Source organism: Scardinius erythrophthalmus (assembly GCF_964197995.2).
Source record: "Scardinius erythrophthalmus genome assembly, chromosome: 3".
NCBI classification, from domain to species: Eukaryota; Metazoa; Chordata; class Actinopteri; order Cypriniformes; family Leuciscidae; genus Scardinius; species Scardinius erythrophthalmus.
In genome coordinates this window covers 12774233-12801271 of record NC_138223.1, presented here as the reverse complement: position 1 = coordinate 12801271, position 27039 = coordinate 12774233, and the positions used below count along the sequence as shown (strand labels likewise).

Genomic DNA, 27039 nt, shown 5'->3' with positions numbered 1-27039 from the left:
TCAGACACATACCTAATAAATGTATATTTAAATACAATATTGGCCTACCTGGTAAAAAGTTTTATATACTATTTTGATGTCCTTTTGGACACAAGAGGGCAGTATAGCCCTATGTTTGCTTTTTTGTTGAACCAAATAGCACTAAATAGCCTGTTTTAACTTTTTCATTCTTCTTGAATTGCAAAAACAGAATAAAATGGGTTTAGTTCGATATTTGTATACTTTTATATAGAAATAAATGGTATATAATTACATTTTTAGAAGATTTTTAGTGTTTCCTTTTTGGACATTACTTTAATCCCTCGCCATAGCAAAACCGTTTAAGATATTTATTATCCATTCACAATTTAGCATATTTAATGTAGTTTCATCATGTTGAAAAAGTTTGGTACGAATAAAATAAATAGTTTAAGAGGAGTGGCTAAAAATTCAGAGGCTGATTTAGCAAAAAAAATCACATTCAGACCAAAATATCTGACTTCCTGATGGCCAGAGCTATTGAATGTAAATTAGAAAGTTGTCCGGCTTGATGAGAACAATATACAAACTATTTTTTCTTTACTGTAGTTAAAACTAACCCCCCCACTTTTGTCAAAAGCATGTTGAAAGTGACACACTTCCTGCTGCCAGTTGGTGGCGCTATAACTTTGACTCACAATAGCTACATCCATCTGATCGGCCTCTTACCACGAACACACTGCTGAAGTTTCATCAAGATCAGTTAATGTATGCAGAAGTTATTCCACTTCGTGTTTCTCTTTTCTCGCCATAAATTCGATTCCTCGCCACAGCCAAACCGTTCGAGATATCAAAAATCCGTTCGCAATTTAGCATCCTCAATGTCTTGACTTCATGCTGACTGAGTTTGGAGGTGATTGAATGAATTCTCTAGGAGGAGTACATCACATTCCACAGCAAGCGTTTTCCAAACAACCCATAATAGCCGACTTCCTGTTGGGCTGGCGTGAAACTTGACAGAGGGAAAGTTGTTCGGCCCCATGAAATCTATATGTGTACCGAGTTTCATATTAATTCATGCAAGCGTGTTTGATATATGGACCAAGTTTTCAGACCCTGTTCAAGAGGGCGCTGTTGAGCCCCCCTGCCACGCCCATTTCTGAAACTTTTCACATGTCTACTGGCTAATAAGTGTTATGTGTCTGTCGAGTTTCATCCAATTTCAAGCATGTTAAGAGTCTCAAACGCATCCGAAAAGAATATTAAAATTTGATGCGTTGCCACGGCAACAGTATCTAAGATATCAATAATCCTTTCACAGGTCTACATCTGCCGTGTGTTTACATTATACACATAAAGTTTGAAGCAAATCGTGTAAAATTAAGAGGGTGACTTCAAAGCATTTTGAAAGTGACACACTTCCTGCTGCCAGTTGGTGGCGCTATAACTTTGACTCAAAGTAGTCACATCCTTGTGATCGGCCTCTTACAACAAACACACTGCGAAAGTTTCATCAAGATCAGTTAATGTATGCAGAAGTTATAACACACTTCCTGTGTCCCATTAATCGCCATAAATTCGTTTCCTCGCCACGGCCAAACCGTTCGAGATATCAAAAATCCGTCCGCAATTTAGCATCCTCAATGTCTTGACTTCATGCACACCGAGTTTGGTTGTGATTGGACGAATATTCTAGGAGGAGTATTTCAAATTCCAGAGGATGCGTTTTTCAAACAACCCATAATAGTTGACTTCCTGTTGGGCTGGTGTAAAACTTAGAGCACGAAAGTTGTTCGGCCCGATGAGATCTATATGTGTACTGAGTTTCATATTATTATATACAAGCGTGTTTGATTTATAGACCAAGTTTTCGGACACCATTCCAGGGGGCGCTGTCGAGCCCCCGTGCCACGCCCGGGTACCAGCTTCAGTCCGGCCCTGATGGCCGCAGGTTCTGATGTGTGTGCAAAATTTCAAGAGTTTTTGAGCATGTTAAGGGCCCCAAAAGTGCCCAAAAGGTTGACAAAATAATAATAATAATAATAATAATAATAATAAATAATCCTACCGGAAACAATAGGGCTCTTCGCCCTTTCAGGGCTTGGGCCCTAATAAATAATCCTACCGGAAACAATAGGGCTCTTCGCCCTTTCAGGGCTTGGGCCCTAATAATAATAATAATAATCCTACCGGAAACAATAGGGCCTTCGCCCTTTCAGGGCTTGGGCCCTAATAATCCTTACGGAAACAATAGGGCCTTCGCCCTTTCAGGGCTTGGGCCCTAATAAATCTTGTTTAAAATCTAGTTTATAACCCATGTTCCAAGTTCTTGGAAATGCACTCTTTTTATTCATGTTAGTTTCATTATATGAAGAACATTTAGACTTTTTTTAAGGAAGGTTTATATTTAGTGATTCTTAAAAATTGTGTAATTGTTAAATAAAAGGTAACACCTTGAGTACATTATTAAAAAAGTTTAAGTAAAGTAAAAAAAAAAAAGTATCATGAATTATAATTAAATTGAATACTTAAAATGATGGTGTGTGTGTGCGTGTGCGTGCGCATGTGCATGTGTGTGTGTAAAATGTCACTACAGGAATTTTCACAAACTTTTGGAAAGAGATGGAAGAGGTCAAATTATAATATTTGTTGACCTTTCCATACAGTAGCCTAATACGAATCTGCAGGGGTCCCACAACATAATTTCCTGTTTTATGTATTTATATTATTTTATATTGGTCAAACTTCAGGAATTTGATATTCAAATATTAATCCCACTAAATCATGGGGTCATAGGGAGAATTGAGAGAATGGACTGTGGGCCGGTACCACATCAGCATAAAGGCAGTTTCACACAGGAAGCGAAGCGATTTTCAATGAGAGACACACAGAAAGCAGCAAATTGCAGGCAGTTCTAGCAGCAGTAAAGACGGCAAGCAGTGCTCGCCTCGTACATCTGAAATCCCATCACTTGCACAGTTCTTCGGTTATAAATATTATTATATGGCATATATGTTACACACGTAGCCGAGCTATATGACTTCTCCCACGCTTTCTCCATGCTTCACACACACTGAACATGCATCTGTGTTCATTATTGATAATTTAAGTGACTAATCACACATCTTTACTTTTCATTTAAAGGAGCGCATGCATTTAAAAGTAACTTCTAAAAGTATGTCACTTGACCAAGAGTGCGCACACTCTCTCTCAAACACACACACGCTTTTATCCAAAGTGACTTACATTGCATTTCAAGGTACTCATTTTTTACATTCTTAACAGTTCTTGCTTTCCCTGGGAATCGCACCCATGACACTCGTGCATACATATAAAGAGAAATTACAAAAGACAATGCCAAACTACTCAGTTTTTTTATCATTCATTCCATCCATTCATCCATTTATCCATCCATCCACAGAAATTCATTTTAATTCTGAAATTAAAAACATGCTCATCACAACAATATGACAAGCATAACAAGACAAAATGAGTATCATGTCATTGGCCCAACTATAGAAAAGGGGCACGGTTCCAATGTATACTCCTCGAAAACCTTCAAAACAATCATTTCAAAAACAAAACTCTGAAATTATGTGACAAACTCACTGTGTGGCAAAGTTGCAAGTAAAAATAACTTTTTGTAACCATAACAACATTTTTTTCTGGCTTCTCTGGATGGTTTAGCTCAGTGGTTAAACATCAGGGATGGTAAGAAAAAGGTTGCAAGTTCATCCTTCGCAAGGAATGATCCATCACTGTGGCATCTTTCAACAAGGCACTTACTGTAGACATCAACTTTCCTGGGGGAATGTTATTTTAATGGGTGTACTGGATGTCGCTTTGGTTTTTCTCAAGTTAGTTTTTATTAACATTTAATGTCTTGGTGGTTTCCTGAAACTAGAGTCTTCCATACAGAACAAGAGGCATATCATTTAAATTTGTAATCTCTTAACAGAGATGTGGCCTATTAATGCATGCTCATACACATTAAAAACATGCTCATGTGGGAGATACAGGTTTGCATCTGACCTGTGTTGTGTTCCCATTACCTTTCACTATCCTCGTTTTCCTGCCATGTATTCACTGTTTTAATACAATAATAATAAAAAATAAAATAAACATCTTCATTCCACATTATTTAAACATGAGAACTTGTTAAATAACCCACAAGGGCTTTTAAGTGTACACTATCTTACACTACACCTGTCAGATAGATATCTTTATAGTGTCATCAGAGTCCTTGCATTATGTATTTTGCAGTACAGTGACAGTTTTATTAGCTGTAGCAAACTGTACCTTCCCTCCTGTGATTACTAACTTACCCTGTGCAAATCTCCAGCTATACCAAAACCACCAATACCAAAATTCATATGGAATGACCGCATGTGAGGGGTAAACACTTAGACATAATAACTCACTATTCGTTGCCCCAGAAACGAGAGCTTGATAAACCAATCATACGTTACATTTCTATCCATTTTCACCAATTTCTGCAAAATGTGTATTTTCCAACTCAATTTACCTGCCTGGTCACCAGCTATTCCAGCTGTAATATCCCACAATACCCTGAAGGGCCACTGCTTGGACTGGATATATATGTATGCAAATCAGCTTGGTCAAGTCAAGTCAATCCACCCCTACTGTTTTCATAAATGGCCCCCAACAATCAAATCTCCACTAAGTTGGCCCAAAACAGCAAGGGGGGAGGCGGAGGCGGAGATGGAGAGAGAGTGAGTGAGTGAGTGAACATCAGGCTTGGGGGAAGGGAAAAAGGCAGATGGGTAATTTCACAGAAGCCGGTAGCAAGTCTCTAGGGTTGGCGGATTCTGCTGTTACTAAATCCAATTGTGCAGATGAATTTCCTTCCCGTTAACCCATGAAGCTGAATATTCCACTGATATTAGTCAAATCCCTCACAGTGATAAATGTCACACAAGTCATAATTCTGTCTGTGTGTGTGCGTATCTGTTGTGAACAAAGGAAATAGACACACACATTATGCTATTTTTTTTTCTTTTTTTTTGTTTGGACAGTTGAAACTGTTCTTCAAAATATATTTTAAATTGTACAGAAGAAAAAAAAATGTCATAGAGGTTTGGAAGGATAGAGAAGTGACCCCTTTAAATTGCAGTCAAACTACTCTTAACAACAGTTAGCTGCAGGGTTAAGGGTTAGCTGCACCTTTTCACTCACCGGCCAGTTTGGCTATTCAATTTTTAAGTTACCGGCCATTCAGAACTTCTATAGACAAAAGAAAAAAGAAATTAACCAGATTAACTACATCACAGCTTATATATGTATTATAACATTTGGATTTCATACATTAATTTCTTATTCAGACAAAATCATGTCATCTTGCCATCGCCTCCCTTCCTTCCATCCTCATCCTTTTCACCAAAAATGTGTTTTAGGTGGACAGGTCAAAACAGTACAAAGAACATCAAAAAAATGTAGGATGCAAATGAAGAAGCGCGCCGTTATTTTTTGCGTAGTGACGTGCATGTTCATGTAAGCCAGATATGCGCAGATTATGTGCAATACGCTCTATTTATATCATAATGACTCATGAGTTGAGTATTTGCGCTAAATCTGAGCAGATTTGGCTTACATGAACTTCCCAAGCAAAGTGAGTAAACATAATAAGTAACCCGCCAGATTTGCTAGTGATTTGACAGCGTTACCCGCCACAGTTGATTTTTACCTGCATTTGGTGGGTTGGTGGGTGTTCATTTCAAACCCTGGCTGCTACACTAAAAGTGACAAATAAATAATTATGAGGGTTTGAAGGTATTTTCAGAGGAAAGTTATTTTTGAACCGATGATTCTATTTCATTATGTAATCAGAGCTGTATTTATCTTGCCAAAAAAAAAAAAAAAAAAAAAAAAAAAAACATTTTCTAAATTAGAGACCCTTGATTTAACATAATTTATAAAACCTGCCAAAACAATTTTAAATAACTTGAAAACATAGTGATGAAAATCAGTATTTAACTAAATATGTAGCTTAGAAAAGATGCAGTGACTGAAAAGTGAATTACATATTTAATAAATGAATTATTTATTTGATCAGAGAATCATTTATTTATATAAACCAAGCAAACAAACTTATTCACTTATGTAAACAGCTACTTGTTGGGAAAGAAAAATCATCATGAGTCTAGTCCTCATTGGAGCTCATTCTAAACGGCCCACTTATATAGGAATAAGACCGCCTGATTAACAGACAGTGTGATCAACCACAGTTTGTTTGTTTGTTTAATTTTGTTTTGTTTTGCCATTAGAGGGCCGGGTCAAGGGTATCGAATTTAGTCGCGACGCTAGGGATATGTCCCTACCAATAATTTTGATCTAACAATTTAAAATATATTTATATATAACTACTGTTGTTGTAATTTGGCTGCACCTGAAATTAAGTAGTTACAACCTTGAACCAAAACATACGCTTGTAAACTGCACTTTTTTCAAGGCTGTACATTGATTGCATGGCTCACTGTGGCTGCCGTCACATCCTCATACACATTGGTGGTGGTTGAGGAGACCCTTGTTTTGTGAGTTTGGTCTTTGAGGTAAGCGACAAGAGAGTTTGTGTAGAGTGAAAGAGAAAGAAAGTAGGCAAAAGAACTTTACATCTTTGAACTTTGAGTGAAGCCAAGTAATGTATTTGCCCTCTTTCAGAGGAAGTGCACAAAGGTTTTCTCACAGCACTCTCTCTCTCTCTCTCTTTGTTTCTCTCCATCATTCTTTCCTTATTCTGTTTATCTTTTTGGAATGCATCTGATCTCTCGCTCTGTGTGTATGAGGTTGAAAGGCTGTTTTGAAAGTTGGTGTATCATAAGCAGATGGAAGGGAATTCACTGATCTTCTTTCTGCATCAAACTGTGTGTGTTGAATGTGTGCTTGAGCATAAAAGGCTGGGACATCGTGTCTTATAGTTTGTTTACTCATCAATTTTCTTCAGGCATTACAATGTCCCAAACAATGCCATTCTGGCGCCCCTAACATTCGAAACATTTTTCATTAATGCAACAATATGCATTACAACAAATCATGACTGATGAATAAACAAAGAATACTGACAATCTTTAGACAAGAAACTGAATAGCTTACCCTGAAAAAATCAATGTTTGCTTGATTTTGACACTTAAAAAAACATATATTTAACCGAAATAAGTAAAATGGTGCTCTTTGAATAATAATAATAATAATAATAATAATAATAATAATAATAATAATAATAGTAATAATAATTTCACCTAAGGATGACGGGTGACAATTATTTGAACACTTTAATTAAAAATAATGTTGGCTTTAGCGCAACAAAAACCTTTAAGGGTTAGTTCACCCACAAATGTCAATTCTTTAATCATGTACTCTCCCTCATGACATTCCAAACCCGTAAGACTTTGTTTAGACTTTGAAACAAAAATGTGTTAATGAAATCTAGGAGATTCCTGTCCCTCCATTGAAAGTCCAGGTAAACAAAACTTAAAAGATCCAAAATGTTTATAAAATGAAAATGAATCCAGTTGATTTTAGCATATTAATGACCTTCTTAGATCTTTTAACTTTTGGTTACCTGGACTTTTAATGGAGGGTCAGAAACCTCTCTGGTTTTCTTTAAAGGGGTGGTTGAATAAGATTTCACTTTTCTAACTTTAGTTAGTGTGTAATGTTGCTGTTTGAGCATAAACAACATCTGCAGTTACAACGATCAAAGTTCAAAGCAAAGGGAGATATTTTCTTTTAAAGGGGTGGTATAATAGCCTGGCAAGCCAGACCTACATCAAGATGTTAGGTCTGGCAACTCACCATAGACACGGCTCAATCCGAGGGGCGGGATAAACGGCTGTCTTTCAGATTCCCTCGCAATAGGACAGCGCTACAACCAACCAGAGCGTTTTCCCACCAGCGGAGCTAACGTTAGTTGATAGATTCAACTTTTGAATCTGGCCGGCAAAACTACGAACACATCTTCCTTACTTAATGACTTAAGTTCTGTTCTTTGCTCTTTTCTCAAGAAAAACTTAACTCCAAGTCCTCCAGAGTCGCGGCCAAAGCCGATTCGAAAGACTGTTCTCCAGCAGCAGCCGCCATTCTTTGTTTTCAAGTAGCAGGGAACCGTCGCAACTCTGTCGTCATCATGTTAAGCCCGCCCCGCCTACTCTATACACGATGTGATTGGCCTGACCCAATTTAGGTTTTTACAGCTCCGAAAGTCAACGGAGAGTTGCTAGACTACCATAAATTAACTACTACTAAATAAATTTTATACTAAATTTAGTAACTACTACTAAATAAATTTTGCTGCCGCTAGGGTGCGTCTAGATTTCTAGGCTAGTGGTATAATGCTCTTTTCACAAGATGTAAAATAAGTCTCTGATGTCCCAGAGAGTATGAATGTGAATGCTGTGTATGTGAAGTTTTAGCTCAAAATACCCCACAGATATTTTTATATAGCATGTTAAAATTGTCAATTTTTAAGGGTGCGCAAAAATGCACAGTTTTTGTGTCTGTCCCTTTAAATGCAAATGAGCTGCTGCTCCCAGCACGGGGGGCGGAGCTACAACAGCTTGTGTCCTGAAAATTTCAAAAACTTTTTTGTTAATGTTTTAAATTTATGTAGCTGATGTGGATAACTATCTTCTAATCATTGATTAGCATATTCTGTCATGATAATCTATAAACCGTGTTCCCGGGGGCGGGGTTTATGTAACCGTATTTATGTTGATATATTAGGTTACATCACTAACCCTAAAATTAACATAAACCTGCCCCTGGGAATGTGATTCATAGATTATCAAGACAGAATATGCTAATCAATGACTAGAAGATAACTACACATAAGCTACATACATTCACCAACTAACCATTCAGAAATGTTGTCTACATGGTGTCAGTTTTTCCTCAGAATTTTTATTTTTATTTTATTTTTTGTATATTTTTTTTGACTATGTATCACTGTGTTGTGTTCAAACATTTTAATCTAAAGAAATCTAAAAGAAAATGAAATAATATAAAATATAACATCCCTGTTCAACTCATCTAAACATCAATAAAAACATTGATACAAATCAGTAGAGTAATCTGTAAATTGGTTCCTCAGTCTAAATTGTACACACAACATAAAACATAAAAAAATGTTTCTTTATTGCAGCCAAATATCAGTGACTTGCAAATGCTAGACTGCTAATTTTAACAATTCAACAATTTCAATAACATCACATCCAATTTCACCATGTAACGCTAAGTTATTTAATCTGATTGCTACACGATCGATTAATGTATATTAGGCAATTCAGGAATAAAAATAAAAAAACTGACAAACAAGCACCAACTCACCTTTCCATGTGCTTCTCCCCTCAGAATCCATTGTGAATTAACTCTCCACCTACATGTAGAACTGTACATGACCATTTGAAAATTTCACAATACTCATTATTTTAAGTAGAAGATAATTGAATCTATTAAGTTTAATAAGTTTCCGTGCTAAAAAGTTGTCGTTACTTAAACTCAGTAAGGTCAACAAACTTATTCAAAATAAGTTATAATCACTGCATTTTATTAGTAAGATCATCAATTACATTTTACAGTAGCTTGAAATGAGTTTCGATCAGTAACTGAGAAGATCCATCCGAGCATATCTTTTGTTCATAGCAGTTTTCCCTCATTATTTCTAAATGGAATATTACGGAGCAAGCTGGTTTTGATATAAAGGGCAAGGCAATCATTTATGCATGCTTCCTGTTTGGTCTGCTTATTAGAGATTTGATGAATAAGGTTCCACATTTGAATGATTGCTTCCTGATTGTTTATTAAGTTTCAATGTCATGGGTCGCAGCAGTAAAAGGACAGAGTTAGCAGTGTGCCAGTGTGTGCATGCACACTCATTTTTCTTCTTTTTTTGTTTAAATGAAACGAAAGCCGTTACTGTGAAAATTATTATTATCTTAAGTGTCTTGTTCTTTTTGTTTTGTTTTTTTTACACATGAGCTGTTCAGTACAATAGAAGTGGAAAAGCTTTCGATTTCAAAAACCACAAAGCCCCAGGCAGAAAAAAAAGAGAGAAAGAGAGATTTATAATAAAAGAAAGAGATAAGCAATGAGATGAACAATGAGAAGGGTTCTGAGTTCAAATGCACAGTTGCTGCTAGTTATGTATTCATCAAATAGAAGGATTAATATGAAGGCTTTTGTTTGCATCCTGGAGAAATGCGGACTATAGGGTGATGTTGTGTGGTGGTTAAGCCTCAGGACTGGCAACTGAAAGACTGCTAGTTTGAACCCCATTAGGTTTGACCCATTTTATTGCCATAAAGAGACATTTCTGCGAGATTGGTGATATCAACCAATGCATGTTTTTTTTCAGAGGTATAGTAAGCTATTAGTTACTCAAACCATTCAAATTGTTGGTAACACTGTATTTTGATGGTCCCTTTTGAACATTCTGTTGACTAAGTAAGTTTGCAACTACATGTCAACTAACTCTCATTAGAGATTGTCTGCTTAATATCTGCTAACACTTTATTGTGATGCTCCTCCGACATACATTCAACTGAATATAAGGGTGTATTCACACCTGCCTTGTTTGGTTCGATTTAATCGAACTCAAGTTAATTTCCCCTCTTGGTGCGGATCTTTTGGGTGAATGCAGCAATCGCACTCGGGCGCGGACCAAACAACCGAATCAAGACCCAGCTGAAGAGGTGGTCTCGGTACGGTTCCAAACGAACTCTGGTACGGTTTGTTTACGGTGTGAACATGAACCGACCCAATTGCAGAAAGCACTGCGCCTTTATTTGACTGCTCTTATGAGGATACTTAACAAAACGGACATTTTGGCATAATGGTGTGTGTTATTGTTCGTTCAAGCGCGAAAGAGAATTCCGGCGCGCTGTCTGTGCACACGAGAGCGTTCTCTTTTGTCTTATCACGCTTAAATGGTTTAAAAGCATGTTCTCTCTGCCAGAAACGTCTTTCAGCGCATCGTCATCTTCTCAAAATGCTAATTACAACATCGTATAGATGACATTGTATCATATGATGCTCATTAGTTTTTTCATATTGCGTTTGTAGAGAATAACACCAAATCAGTACAAGAACAAATATTGCATTACGAAATATCTCCATGCTGAGGCTGTTTGTGCACTTCCTGCTTTTCCCTGCTTGAGAATTCCTGTCCAATGAATGGACGACCTTAGCACACGTGTGGTTTTGTTTACAAATTTTGGTTCACTAGCAAAAAGAGCAGTGTGAAAGCGAACCGTACCAAACAAAACAAAATCAACATTGTATTTGGTCCGGACCAAAGCAAGTGAACTATCGGACTTTCCTTGTGTGAATACACCATAAGTAACTTACTACATGTCAACTTATTATAACCCAAACCCTAACAGTTTACTAATACTCTACTAACACTGTAATGAGAGTGAGTAGACATGTAGGTGCAACTTTACTTACAGTCAACAGAATGTGTTAAAGGGACCATCAAAATAAAGTGAACCCGAAAACAATTATTTTTTTGTTAAATACACACTGATGTCTATGGAAACAGCAATAACAATCCTTTAAATTACAATTTGAAGACAGGTTTTAATATCAGATACACATTGTATAGGTAACAAAGAAGTTTACTCTATTCGTCTCCCAGTCCACTGGCCACTTACTTTTATGTATTTTGGGAGAAACTGATTAATTTTTCTTGATGTAAATCTGACAGGTCTGATTCTCTAAAAGCGATACATCTGTGGCTGTGGTGTGTCACGTGACACCCATGATGCATCACCATGGAAATAATGAGGTGATACATTCTAAAATAATGGTCACCTTAAAAAGTCATGCGGGCTCAAATAGAATAAAGAATATAGAATACAGCTAAAAGAAAACCTCCAACAAACCTCACCTGAAGGCATATGTTGAATATATGTATTTATTTATTAATTACAGTACTGTTGTGAATATGCATTCATTTTCATATATGACGTCACATGAACAACAAGTTACTAAATAGACCAATTAAACCTCATGAGCCTAAATACTGTACATCACAGTAACTGTTCATTTCTATCAGGACACAACTGAAAAATGCCTCGCGGTCTGGAGGGAAAGTCAATTGTAAACTCGGTAACAGCTCTGAATGATTCAGTGGCTGAGTGAGTCTGAGTCAAACTGCTAATTCAGAACGGCTTTTGAGATCCTTACCCCCCGCCCTCTCCCCCTCTCCTTTGGAATAGTGCACAGATGAACAGTGCAGAATAAGACCAGAATGTGTATTAAGAAAATAAATGGGGTCAATTATGATTAGAATTTGTTGAATTTAAAACCATGTTGCTCCAGGGGAATTGTCGCTATAATAGCTTGAAAGTTGCAGAACAAATTCACACGATTCTGGTTGGTTATACAACACTGTTATGAAACTGTACATTTGTAATTATGCAAATGCAAAATCACCATATTTAAAAGCTGATTGTGTGAAAATGGACTTGGATGGGGAACGTTTAGAGTTCATCCAGCATGAACCACTCGTTTGTGTGTGCTTTCTCATCACTAGTTGCTGATAGACGTCGGCGTCGTGTTTGTTTCCTGGCCAGTGGTGGTGACAGTATGTTGATTCAGACGTGAGGTATGACAAAACCCGGGACAGATGCTGAGACAATATGGCTCTCATTATCACTGATCTGTCACAGCGAGACATGCTCTTTGTATAAATAATTGTGTGTGCGTGCTTTGTGCATCTAATGTTGCCTTCCCAGTTTAGTCCAATATTTCTGACACGTATGGCGCAGATCCACTTGAATGCTGTATTTGAGTGTGTGTGTGTTGGCGAAGAAAGATGGATGGAGTGAGAAAACGAAAGACTGCTGACTGCACTGATTCGTATCTGTAGTGAGAAGAGGTCTGGAGAGTGGGAGATATTCAGAGCAGGGTGTTGTTTTGCTGCCTCTTTTGACAGCTAATCCACTGAAAAGTGAATAATGGCAGGCCTAGCTGTTTCAGTATTGTTTTAAGAAACACCAATCAGCACTTTTAGTGGAGGCACACCTGAATTCTTACCTCACTCTTGCAGTATATCACCTACCCATCAGGCTTAATGCTCCCCGAAGAGTTCAGAGGGTCAGCAGAAGGCTTGTGTATGCGTGCTGCTTTAAAAAATGGTTGAGTGAATTGAAAGACAGTCTTAGGTTTAGTATATGCGCTGACTTCTTTGTGAAACTTTTTAGTTTGTGTTTTTAAAGGGGAAATTTCTTGGCTTGTTTGAAACATAGTTTGATGTCCTGTGTTGTAGGAGTCACTAGAACACTTGTGCTGATGCCTTCACTTGCTTGTCGGAAAACCCTGCTTTCACTTTTGAAGTTCTGAAATTACATATGTCATGCTCAAGAATTGTTATTTTCTTTTACCTTTGTAAATATTGTACTGTATACCACAGTATACACTACTGTTCAAAGGTTAATGGGGAAGATACGTTTTTTTTTTTTTTTGAAAGAGAGTCTCTTATGCTAACTAAGACTGAATTTATTATACGGTAAAAATAGTAATATTGTGAAATATTATTACAATTTAAAGTAACTGCTTTCTATTTTAATGCATTTTAAAGTGTAATTTATAAGTGATGCTTCAGAAATCATTCCTCAAGCAACATTTCTTATTATTATCACATTTAATAATAAGGATATTTTTGTAGAAAAGGTGAAACACTTTTTTTCCCTGTATTCTTTGATAAATATATATATTTTTGTAACAATATAAAAGTCTTTACAGTCATTTTTGAACAATTTAATACATCCTTGCCCCTTTCAGCTAAAAGTGTGGATATGTGTCATAAATTGTACTCAATTAAAAGTCAAAGTATCTAACACAAATCACTTGAATAAAAGTAAAGTAGTTAATTAAACATACGTATTTTTAAAGTACAAGTAACATTTTAAAAGATTGAAATAACTGATGTACAGCAGGCGGTTTAATCCGATTTGTCCCAATGCCTTGATTGTATAATGCTTTAGAACACATCAGATGAAACTAAAATTCTGCAACCTGTTGAAATTACTAAATGTTAAATTCAAATTTTATATATTTTTTATCATTTAAATGTAGTTGTTTATAGACTGTTCGCCGGCCATGTCCACACTTTAATAAAGTCTCTCCATCATATGCAATCAAAATATGTTGCTTATAATAAAAACAAGCATAGAATAAAGCCCTTTTATTCCAGAATTTGTCTGATTGTGAGTTTGAAGATGTGTGGGATGCTGAGTGGTCTGTTCTTTTAATTCAAGTGTGTGGTTTTGTCAAAAGAGACGCACAAAAGGAACACATTCATTCATCAGACTGTTTTCCTAGCATTCCAAATTGCGTGCAGGACTGTGAGCGAGTTGTACAGTACAGTACGAACAGCTCGGCATAAAAAAAGCCCTTGGTGTTCTCTCTTTACCTGCCTCTCACCTCTTAGCAACCCACTTCAGAATCACACAGGCCCTTCTCAATAGCCTCAAACAGCTCAGCATTAAACTCATATCAACTCCATTCAGTCCATTTTCACTCTGCCGGTGACCAATCTAACCCAGCGTGAACCCAGCACACTTATTTCGTATTTACCTTGTGTCTTAATGTCAAGAGTGTTTTTGAATGTTTAGTATTTATTCAGCTGATCTGAAGGATATTCTTCAGACTTATGGTGGGAGTGTGGGAAGAGAACCATTAGACCATGGGTGCTTCTCAATATCCCTCCTCGTCTCCTCTCTCCTCTGTCCTCCATCCTATGACCCGGAAACCGATCGAGCACAGCCATCTTGAAGGACATCTCAATTCTCTAATTGCACCGCGAGGAGTCGAGGATCGAGGAGTGAGGAGGCTTCCAGAGGAGTCATGAGCGAGGATACACAGGTGCATCCTATGCGGAAGAGTTTTATCGACTAAAACGTGACGCACGTATAAATTCTCCTCCCCCTTCACATCGGTCACAATAATTTTGATTTATACTTTACTTTTGCAGTTTATATAAACCACACACCTCACATATTTCAACAGGGTATCTTTCTTTATTATTATTTATTATGAATTTCTTAAATAAACAAATTTCAACAACATGAGGGCAGATCCTCTGAGCGCTGCTGATGACGCGATGAAGTGACGCTCGAGTGATCAAGTATTCCAATGTATAAAAAAAGCTTTCATTCGATCCCTCCGTCCTCGCGTCTTTTCCTTGCAGCCTTCCCTCGCATCCTACAGGGGGCGGAGCTGAGACGCGAGGAAAGGAAGCGAGGAGAGGAAACGAGGATGCACAAATAAGAATTGAGAAGCACCCCATGTATGTGTGTTGGTATGCTTTCATGTTTGAGGAACAAAATGTAGCCATGCTTTTAACTTAAATATATATTTTTTTTAAAGGGATACTTCAGGATTTAGCATTAAGCTTTGTATTAGTAGAAAACCTGTAGTATTTTCGAATTACCATGCTTTCCACCCTCATATCCCCCTGAGACAAGAGATTTATGTATTTTTTGTCTGGAAAAAATCCTCCGATGACGCAAAAATCGTCATTTTGCGTCATCGGAGGATTTTCTGGCCAGAGGCTAAAGACTACAGCCAGTAGATGGCGTTGTTCCGCATGTTTTCAACCCGCCCATAGAGGGTGGGATCTCACTCACAGAATGTACACACAGTCAGCCGTCTTTCTTTGGAAGCTAAGCTAGCAGGCTCTTTTTCTGTGGAGGAAGCTGAATAGTTGGAGAAAGCTGAGTAAGTAGGGGTTACCATCTTCCTTTTCCCGGACTTGTCCGGCCGTCGAGATCGTTCAAAATGTCCGGGATTCAGCTTTTGCGTTCTGCGGTCGCCATTCATTGTTTACATGCACACCTTTTGTTTCAATCTAACTGAATTCATTCCGATTGGTGAATCTGAATGTAGTGTTTACATGAACGCTAAACAAGTGATCAGTTGATGTGCGTTTTATCCTTGCTAAGAAAATTCCCGCTCCTCCGTGAGAGATGGGAGACCCGGCGTGTCTCAGTAATGACGCCACCGGCCTCGCGCCGTTCTCCCGCGGCCGTCAGCCTCCTCCTGCTCGCCACAGTAAACATGATGAATGAATGGCGACTGTAGAACACAAAAGTCGAATCCCGGACATTTTGGGCGATCTCTAGAGATCCCTGGCAAATCCCTGGCAAACTCATCACGTAGGCTAAGTTAGCCTTGTTGTTTTCAACTGTGCACTCTTACTGGTAGGCGTGGCCTCCTAAGGCAGCGAAGCAAGTGCATTCTGGGAGTTGTTGTCTTTCATCCACATAAGCCAAAAATAAATTTTCTGGCTTTTCTCAGTCTAGAAAGCTCCAAATTCAAAAATTTCTTCACATTTCTTCTACTTAAATGACCTATTTTAATAACACATTCATCTTCCCAGAGGTGAAGTATCCCTTTAAGCTTTGTGACATTTTGATGTGTGAATTTTGCTTTTCCAATAACAAGCAGTTTTTTCCCCAACAAACTGCAACATAGTTTAGCTTATCCAGACTTTTGACTGTCGAAAAGATCACAGTTAGAGTTGTTTAAGTTAGAATTAGAGTTGTTAGAGTTGTAGTAAGTTGTTAAAAATATGTACTTCTTTTAGAGCAATAACTGATTGATTTATTTTTATTAGGGGTTCAAGCATGTAGCGCTGAAACCCTATTGTAATTGTTGGAATTTCCAAGGATCAGCACTCTCCCCTAAAAGTGATTTGGCAGACCAAAGCGTAAGTCGTAGTGACTTAAAGTTTTTGAGGGATGATAGTACCCATAACGTCTACAATGTCACCAAAGCTCACACAAATCATCCTGATGTTGGCGCTACAAAGCTGAAAAGTATGTAATGGCCTTTAGCTCCTAAACCATTCGTTGCAGGCATATTGGATTTGATCGTCAGCCTTGCGAAATGTTCGTGTATTTTGGATTTTTCGAAAAACCTACTTTACGAACTAGTCCTAGGTTTTTCACCCTGATCGGAACCAAACCAGTGCAGAAAGATTCTCTGGAGTCTGATAATTAGCAATAATTAGCAAAAAATCTTGAAATTTCGATTTGCATCCGCAACGAGATGCCAAAACATTCAAAGTGGGCGTGGACACGGAATGAGATAATGTCACCAAATTCGGTACACCTCGCGTATCTCAGAAAACATGGCCGCTGTAGGCCAGTTAAGTTCGATTGGCTGTCAGACAAGGTTAACGGCCGATTGGAACTGAACTCGCTGGGCCTGTCGTACTGGGGTAAAAGGCACATTTTATTTTATATTCCTCTAAACCGCTAGATGGCACAAAAACGTGCCGCAGCACTTTCCATAGCGTATGCATTTCAAGATGAAACATTTTTGCTGGAGCGATTGGGGGTTAGGTAACTTGCTCAAGTGCACCTCAGTTGTGGGTAATGAGAGTGGAAGAGAGCACTGTTCATTCACTCCCCCCACCTACATTTTCCTTCCCGTACTGAAACTCTTGATCTTCAGGTCACTCTAACCATTAGGACACAACTGCCTAATGTAGCAAGTAACAAATGAGAAGCGCTAAAATTATTGTCTATATTTTGAGACAAAGGTCTTGTTAATTGTTTTAAGTTTTGTTCAAGGTAAATAAAGCAACAGTTTTTCAATAACAGAAGAATATGTAAAAGTATGGTATTTGGGGTTAAAGGCGCCCCTGCTGTTGGGGCTAAAGGCATACTAATTGACATAATAATAAATAGCTGTCTGCCTTTTCCATTTGTTTACATGACGTGGTAAGATGCAGATGATAATTATAACCAAATGATGTTAATAATTTCATATTATCAAATATAATTTATTGTTACTTCTGTAAAGCTATATTAAATTATTATGGGATCTCCTTCAATGCTTTCAGAATCTTTACTTATTACTTATAATTGTGAATCTGCATTTTTTTTATTAAATATATATATTTTTTAAATTAACATACTTTAATGACAGTATATTTTTTGAACAAAAATTAATTTTTGTATTTATCAAAATAAACAGAAAAAGGTACAAACTTTGCTGAATTGATTGTTTTGAACAAGTAAACATCTTAATTTAGCTTAAGTATTTGTATCAATAACTTGTGCCTTTGCCCCATGCTTTTTCCCACCATGCCACCTCATACATTTATAAGGTTTTTTAAACAAAATGATCCACTTTTATTTTCATACAAAATCTGTTGCTTCATCAATTTTCAATACAAACATTGTTTTTTTTTTCTACAATAATACACTATGGGAGTAGTGAAAAGCAAATGTTTCTAAAGGTGTGCCTTTACAGCCCCGTTGTATCCTATATATGAGATTTTCTAGGGTAGCTGGACTTCAGCTGAACTATGAGTAGCTTGCATCTTGGCAAACTGCAGTTTCAAAACAGTTTCCCCTACTGTCACGATCCACACTCAAGGAGACAGGGAAGATCCAAGCGCAGTATTTTTAGTGGGGAAATCTGTAATCATAAAACCAGTCCAGGCAAGGGTCAAAATCCAAAGGCAATCCAAAAAAACAAGAAAGAAGAAACAAACAAGAAGAGGCAAAAACCCGACTACCAGAAGTGGTGTGACGAATAACAAGGACTCCGTAACAAACACTAAACAGGCAGGGTATTTATACACACAGAAACTAACAATCATGATGGGGAACAGCTGGGTGCAATGAACAGTGATGAGTGCAGACAAGGATTGTGGGAAATGCAGTTCCTAATGTGAATGACACCGTGGGGGAAGAGGACCTCTAGTGGACACCAGGGAGCATAAACCAACACTGTGACACTTACACTGGCACCCTTGAAGTCAGGTTGATGTTACCAGGCATGATGTCAGATGCATCAAAAAATGATGGGCCGTGCCCGTGCGTCATCCCTGCTGGGTTTCTGGAGTGTTCTTGTGCTGATAATGTTCATAGCTTCTGAATCCAACCGTAGTTGGATAGTCTCACTATTCACCAGTTCCTCCCACACTCTCTGTCTCTGTGATTGTGTGGAGATGTTCAGGCAAACGCAATCATACACATGCGCACAGTTGGCGGGGCTATGATATGTTTGTCCAATTAGCCTGGCAACAAAGGATCATTACCTTGACACAGCAGTGTATTAGAAGCTGATTAAAAGATGATGTCAGTTCCTATGCTGAGCGTAATGCGTGGGACCGATACAGATCTTGCTCTCTCAGCAGGCTTGTCCTTTCTTACCCACGCTGCCCGTCATGATCACCCTTTCATGTTTGTTTTGTTCTTTCTCTCTTTGTCTTTTGCTCTTTTTATTCCCTTTGTTACTTTCTGCTGAGATGTGTTTATAATAATGCAGCCATCTTTGTGTTGAAACTCTTGCTGTGTGGCACTCACAGTCTCTGTGGGTAAAGGCTTTGACAATCGCTCAAGCCAAAAGACCACTGAGCACTTATAGCAATGATAAATCAATCAGGCCTCCACGATATACTCAGTTTTTTTACTTACTAACTAACTAACTAAAACTCAAAATTATGTCTATCAACCCACTTATCCATCCATCCATCCATAACATGCATCTATCCATTAATCTGTCAATTATTCACCCACCAGTTCATCCATCCATCCATCCATCCATCCATCCATCCATCCATCCATCCATCCATCCATCCATCCATCCATTATTTACCCACCAGTTCATCCATCATTACATGCAGCCATCCTTTCTTAACATCCATCCATCATTCACCCACCAGTTCATTCATTACATGCAGCCATCCTTCCTTAACATGCGTCCGTTTGTTCATCCATCCATCCATTATTCACTCACCATTTCATCTGTGTATCTTCCACCCATCCATCCATCTGTCCTTAACATGCATCCATCTGTCCATCCGTCCATCACATTCTTCCTTCCATCTGTCAATTGCATCCATCCATCCATTACATGATTCATCTTCGGCATCCATCCATCCATGACATGCATTTGTCACACGCATCCATCAAATGCATCCATCACATGCATTCATCACATGCATCCATAACATGACATTTATCTCTTTTAGCATTTTTATGAAATGTTATTTCAAATATGAGTCATAATTTAGTGGCCAAGGTCAACAAAATAAGCTTGACCACTAAAATGAAGGTTGCATTTGTATCCCTGGTTGAAAACCTAGGATTTGGATTTGAGAAAGATCCTTAAACTGAGTATTCTGAGAGGGTTGTCCTTGCAATTGGTGAACTTTAAGTGGCTTTTTAAATCTGGTCAAATAGTGTATAAACTACCCTAATTTAGAAGTCTGACTGTGGCTCTGCTGAAGCTCCGCCTCACAGGGGTCTTTAGCTAATCATGGACCAATCAGTGTTATTATTTAGTCATTTGTGCAAGGCTACCACATCGATCCATTCACAACAAGGACTTACATTATAGCACCTCCCAATAGGGTGATGAGGAGGTGACTGTGTGTGTGTGTATGTGGGGGGACACAACTGCTGGTTTGCATTATTTTCTGCTGTTCTGCAACATTAATTTTTAAAAGCAGCATCCAGCGAAGGTTGTTTAAATCGAATAATACATTGATCCAGAGTACACCCGTTCCTGGCAAGGCATAGTTAAATCTACAGAGTGAAAATAAATAAAGTCTTGACCTTGTAATAGGTTATTATTATTGAAATTCCAAAAGTCAACTCAACGTTAAATTAAAATTTAATAAAGACCTTTATTAGTATTTCAAAGCAACGTTTGTAACCCCCAGGCGTTATTTATATTTTGTGTTTTTTTTTTTTTTTTTTTTTGCTCATGTTGGCAGACATTCAATTTGCAGCTGCATATTTCTTCTACTAGCAATGAACAGTGCTGTGAGCTGTGGTATTTGTCAGCGGAGACTGAACTACAGTAACTTTGCTCAATAATACCAATTCATATTTTTATAGTTTTATATTATATATTATAGTATATATTATATTATATATATATAGTATGCCATACCTGAAACCTAATCTGCTCAAGTGTTATCAATGCTGGCTCCGTTATATGGTATCAGCTAATCGAATCCCCACTAAAGGTTTAAATGTAACTGTATTGCCATGAATCAGCCGGCTGACAGCATACTGAAGTGATGATTGTATGTCTGTTTACATGATGTTGATTGCTCACACAGAAATGGTTGATTCACACTTGTGCTGTATTTAAAAAATTATGCATTTATGTCTGCAAAGCTGATGAAGAGGTTGATTAATGATCTATTGGGGATGTAGTTTGTTTCATGAATGGAAATTCAGTCACCTGCATGTGACAGGAGAAATAATGAACACAAATACCACGTTAGCTTCTTATTCAACACGTTTGATATTATAGAAGATTCCACTTCCCCTTTTTGCCCTTATTTCACAGAGATGTTTGGTCTTAACAAGATCAGTCCAGCATGATCAGTAGAAGCCGCTCAGTTGATGGTGACAGGGAGAAGTGCTGAAATTGAAAATGTTATTGAGAGAGCAGCAACTCAGATGGCCATTGCTGTCGAGGAAGTTGATGGTAACAAACCACTGTCATGCTAGTTGAAGCAGAAATGCAAGCTGTAATGGTACTAAAAAAGGATCAAGTTATAGGCCTTAAGGCCTCACTGACACTGTTGTCACTCCTTGAATCTCCTAAAGTGGTCACTGATTGAAAGAATGTCTAGTTATTGAGCTGGCCCAGACTGTCACCAAGAAAACCCCTTTTTCACAGTGCTCGGTACAGTGCTGGATCTGCATGCTTTTTAAAGTAACTTAAAAACAAGCTATTTCAAAAATAAATCAGCAGCAGTATGTAAATAACATGATATTTGTGAATAAAATCATTGTATTTCAAACAGACTGAGAAACTAGCTGGGTGTATCTCTCAGCTGAAGGTGCATTGAAACATGCATTGGCCGCTTATTGTAGAACGGTTTATAATAAAAGAGTGCTGCAGGGATGACGTCAAAACCCGGAAGACTAATTCGCTAGTGATTCACTCGAGATTGCCCTATGGGTTTTTATAACGTTTTTTCTTTTTCAGTTTGTGAGTAAAATATGATCTGTGGTAAACATAACTTGGACGTTTTGTTCTACACTGTAAACTGCACATACTCACACCCTAAACGTTCAGCTTTAAAATTCATGTTTTAATTTGGGTGTGTGTAATTTACGTTGTAGATCAAAACGTGCCGTCAAAAAGTATTGTCAACTTATATACCTTATTTTACTAATAAATGTAAAACCCCCCTTTTAAAATCTTGAGGGAACCACTGGCGAATCATTTTTCCAGGTTTTGGCATTATCCCTACAACACACCATGGAGCTGTTTAGTTTTGATGCTTCATTGGAGAGCTGTTTTGAGGACATTATTACTGATGTTATTGGTTCCTGGTTTGAGGTCAGCAGGTTTAGTGGATCAATTTGCTAAGAACCGCCTTGTCTTTGGTGGAAATTGTGTACCATTTCAGATGTTGTGCAAGATCCAATCCCACCACAGAATCCTGTTAACCTTGATAAAAAAATGAAGTGTGTTATTATGATATCTTATTCTAGTGAAAAGCAAACTGTGAAAAGTGAAAAGCAAACTGAAAAACAGAGAAAAAGGAACATATTTAAAGGTCCCGTTATATGCCCCTTTTCACAAGATGTAAAATAAGTCTCTGATGTCCCCAGAGTGTGTATGTGAAGCTCAAAATACTCAACAGATCATTTTTTACAGCATGTTTAAATTGACATTTTTTGGGGCTCAGAAAAACGAGCCGTTTCAGTGTGTGCCCTTTAAATGCAAATGAGCTGCTGCTGGACGACCCAGGGGGCGGAGCTTCATGAGCTCGCGCTCAGTCTGTCAGGACAAATTTATCTCACGGAATGATGATAAAATCAGAAACTCTCAGTAACGGCGTTCATTTTGAGTCGGACAATAATGCCTACAGAGTCAGAGTGCTGTATAGAGATGAAACAGGTATGGTTTAGTAGTTTAATTACGGTTATTATAACGTATTTGTCATCTGCTTGTATGTATCCATTATTTATTAACAGCCTACAAGTCTGCTGTTTCGGACCAGGTCCGAATGATGATCAAACATGTACTGATGAGTTTAATAAAGTTTATTGTACATCACACAAAAGATGAAGCGTCAGTTTTACTTCAGAAAATCACCGTAAGAGCTGAGTAAACACAGTAGCCTAAGTTATAAGAAGTGCGCAAGTAGCCAGTAGAGTTGAGGGAGCATTCCTGTGGGCGGAGGTTAGTCTAAACACGGTTCTGGTGATGTCACTAAAGAAGGAAGTAGAGGGGTGTAGTCCAATCGAGCCGTTTTATGTAGTCAACTTCTGTTAAATAAAATATCTCGCTTGGCATTGAACTTTGAGCTTTATAATTTTACAGATATTATTTATACTCTAACAACAATATTACACACTAACTAAAGTTTGAAACATGGGATCACGTAGAACGGGACCTTTAAAGCTGCCGTCGGCAAAAATTTTTTGATCATATTCAGTGAAATCGACACTATAATCCGACAGAACAGCATAAATAAGGTGGTTTTAGAAAAAAAAAACAGCGCTTCTAACTCCACCTGGAGCGTGTTATTTGTTTTGCAAAAATCCACCGCTCCCGGATCATTGTGTCCAATCAGCGCAGGGGGGGGGGGGGTGAGATCTGACTGTCAATCACAGGTCGTGCACACGCCACAGATCCCCCCCTGTGACGCGCACGTTACAATATCACATGTACATGACACACCTGAAGATTGCACGAAGCGTGATGGCGGAGAGAAAATCTACTAACAAGCTTCCAATTCCTCGGTTACTGCTATCTATGGATAGATTAGCCAGGGCAGCCTACCTCCGATTCCATGGTGTCGATCGATGCTGAAGAGACGGACGCGTTCACAGAAAATCAGGTACAGTACACACGCACTGACGAGCACGACCTCGATGGTAGGGTGCTCGCTGGTAGTGGGGGAGGGGCATGAGAGTTGTAAACATTCAAAATTTTGGCTAAGTCGACCCAATCTGCCAGACTTGCCGACTGCAGCTTTAATACATGCTTACATTAAGTAATATAATGTATAATGCACGGGTTTTCAAAAATAAAAGACAGTGGGCCTCCTTTTGACACAACATACACAATGGCGCCTCCGCACCCCCCAATATTTACAAATTTTCAAAAGCGATCAGTGAACCGAGAGCATCAATAATAACGGACTCTTTTCTCGTGTGACTAATGCACGATTCCGGTGTTTTACTGTAAACGTCTTTACCTTGAGTACAGTCATCATCCGTCAAAACTTTACTAGCAGGATACTGGTTTGTGTATCAAATGCTTATGCAGCGGTTGAGTGATTTGAGCCACTGTTCAGTCTGTATTTCACAGCACGATGAGAAATGGCTTGAGCTGCTCCGAAATAATCATAGAATAGGAGAGAGCTCGAGCTTTGATGAATATCATCTTTGAAGAAATCGTCTGGGTTTTTCTCTGCATCAGGGCTGTTTTGGACCGACTGTTTGAATGTATTTGCTTACCGGAATGTTGTAAAATATTATTACGATTTAAATTAGTACAAGTAGGAATGTACATACTGTCACTGTCTTGGAATCTTATTTTGATGTTCTGTTGTGTTTCCCTTAGTTCCTGTTTCCCTGCTCTGTTTAGTTTTTGTTTCCTTGGTTTCTGATTATGTCCCTGTTGGTTTCTATGGTTAATTTTTATCACGTGTTTCTTATTTAGTTCATAGCTATCCCCTGTATACATACTTCCTGTTCAGTTTAGTCATTTGTCATTTATTGTCAATTTGTAATCTGTGCTTATAATAAAATACTGTAGTATTTCTCGTTCATACGTTTGCCTACTACACCAAACCCGTTACACATACAAGACATTTCTTGTGGTTTCTAATCAGGCACTGAACAGAAAACCTTTTTGTGTAGTTTTTCGAACCAAATGTTTTTTTTTTATTGTGAATTAATTTATTTTATTTTTTTCTGAAAATGGAAAATCTGTAAAAAAAAAAAACACTCATTGGCTGCAGGTGTTCGTTGCTCTCTTTTTTTAAAAACTCTTGTTTGACAGCAGTGCCATGGTCTACTTTTATTAAAGAATAACAGGTTAACAGAGTCCACCTTTTCAGCTTTTAGTTAACCTGAAATTGTGCCGGAACGGGACTTGAAGTTCCCTATCTTCTGGCAGTGCTTTCAAATTCAGTAATTATAGTGTTCTATGTGATAATTGTGACAATGCTTTTAGAGCCAACCATGAAATCAACTTCTCTAGTAATTGACTAATTAACGTTGTCCAAGAACACTCTTGAGAGATAAAAAGAACAGGTTAAAAGCAGGGAGGTCAAAAAATATAAAAAGGTAGAATCATTTGAAAAATGTAGCCAATTTTTATATATATATATATATATATATATATATATATATATATATATATATATATATATATATATATATATATATATATATATATATATATGTTGAATCATATAAAACAACAACAACATAGTTCTCTATCAACAATGTCCAGTCTTTTTAAAGATATGAAAAATGTGGACTGGTGTCTGACGTCATTATTGTACTTATGGCATTTGTGAAGGAGATAGAGAGATAGGGGTAAAGGAAGCTGGAAAACAGCCATGGGGCTCCTTTTTGTGCAACCCAAATTGAATAGAGAAACCAGCCTTTGAGAGATGTTAAAATCCACATGCTGCCACATCTGAGCATTTACAATCATTTATTAATGCAGAGACGTGGGAGCAAACTGGTACATTTTTTGTACGTTCTGACATCCATATTCTTGCATTCTCTTTCATTCAGAAAAACAAGAGCATGCAAATGTAACTATCAATTCATGCTTCATTCATGTGAAACTCAGTTATTTTCTTCATCAATGCTGAACCTGCTAAAGACTGTTTTTCTGTAACTGTGGGCACACCAGGGGCATCTAAATGTAATGTCAAGTCCGACACGAAGACTACGAGTGGCAAAGCAGATCAATTTATCAACAGTTAATTTCATTTTCAATATACAAAACAAAAGTGGATACTCTACAATGGGAAAATAAGCACAACAGTGTGCTAGAGCACAGTCAAACCAGACAGTGAGCAAAATGAAATGAGGACAGTATATACAGAGTGAAATTAATGAACAAAATAAGGATCAGGTGTGTGAAATCAATGAAACAATGAGTAAGCATGACGACAAATGAAAACAGACTTGGTTACCATGACAACCAATGAAACAAAGAAAATACAAGAAACATTTAAAAATAAACGTAGGTTACATTTAAACGACAATGATGAGCAAAAGATGGGAAATTTTATCCTTTTACGTTTTTTGCGCACAGGCGACAACGTTGTCAAAACGATCACCATTCACTCTAATCCGTGAAAAAGACTAAAAGTGCTGTATAATGCATGCCAGGCGAATAGTTGCCGATGTCACTGAAGAAGACTTGACAAGTAATACGCATGCTCATGATGTCACCGTTTTCACAAATTCACAGTTTTGTTGTTTACATGGGGACAATGTTTTAAAAAGTTTCAGGCCCCCAAAAACGGCGTTGTCATCTACATGAATGGCCAAAACACATAAAAAGTTTTCCTTTTGTATTTGAAAATGGTGTGCTGTGTAAACGGCCCCTAAAAGTCCATGAAAATGAAACTAGTGACACCAGTGGTTCACAGGGAGAAAGCATGTCTCTTAGCTTGTGTTATCATTCAGATGCTGATGTTTTGCCTTATTTACAGGTGAAAAATACTTGATTCAGAAAACAATCCATGAAACGTAAATATGTTAAAATATATTTGCATGCATATCACAAGCTCTTTCTCTCTGTTTTTCTCTGTCCCTCAGGATGGCATGGGGAATCTTCGCGTAACCAAAGAGGGCATCAGATTAGAGGGAGTGTCTGAGTTCCTTCTTCCACTTTATGTGAAAGAGATCAAATCCAGACAGGTAAGAACTTTGTTTTCTATACCTGTGCAATAGGCAAACCATGGTGTAAACTTTTTTTTTTTTTTTTGTGGCACTTCATTATATAGGCTACACGGGTAATGGCTGATTAAAATATTCTGATGGTACTTCAAATGATTTTCACTACCATGGTACCATGTCACAATAATAC

The 27039-nt window shown here is 37.8% G+C and overlaps 1 protein-coding gene across 1 annotated transcript in view; it reads left to right on the top strand.

The window, feature by feature from the left end:
• Positions 1-27039, top strand: part of sgcz (sarcoglycan zeta) — a gene marked incomplete at both ends in the record, with an annotated part of 315437 nt that overhangs the window by 199880 nt on the left and 88518 nt on the right. Inside the window, one exon of the mRNA XM_081362220.1 lies at positions 26769-26870. Coding sequence (XP_081218346.1) covers positions 26769-26870 — 102 coding nt within the window. The remainder of the gene's footprint in view (positions 1-26768; positions 26871-27039) is intronic.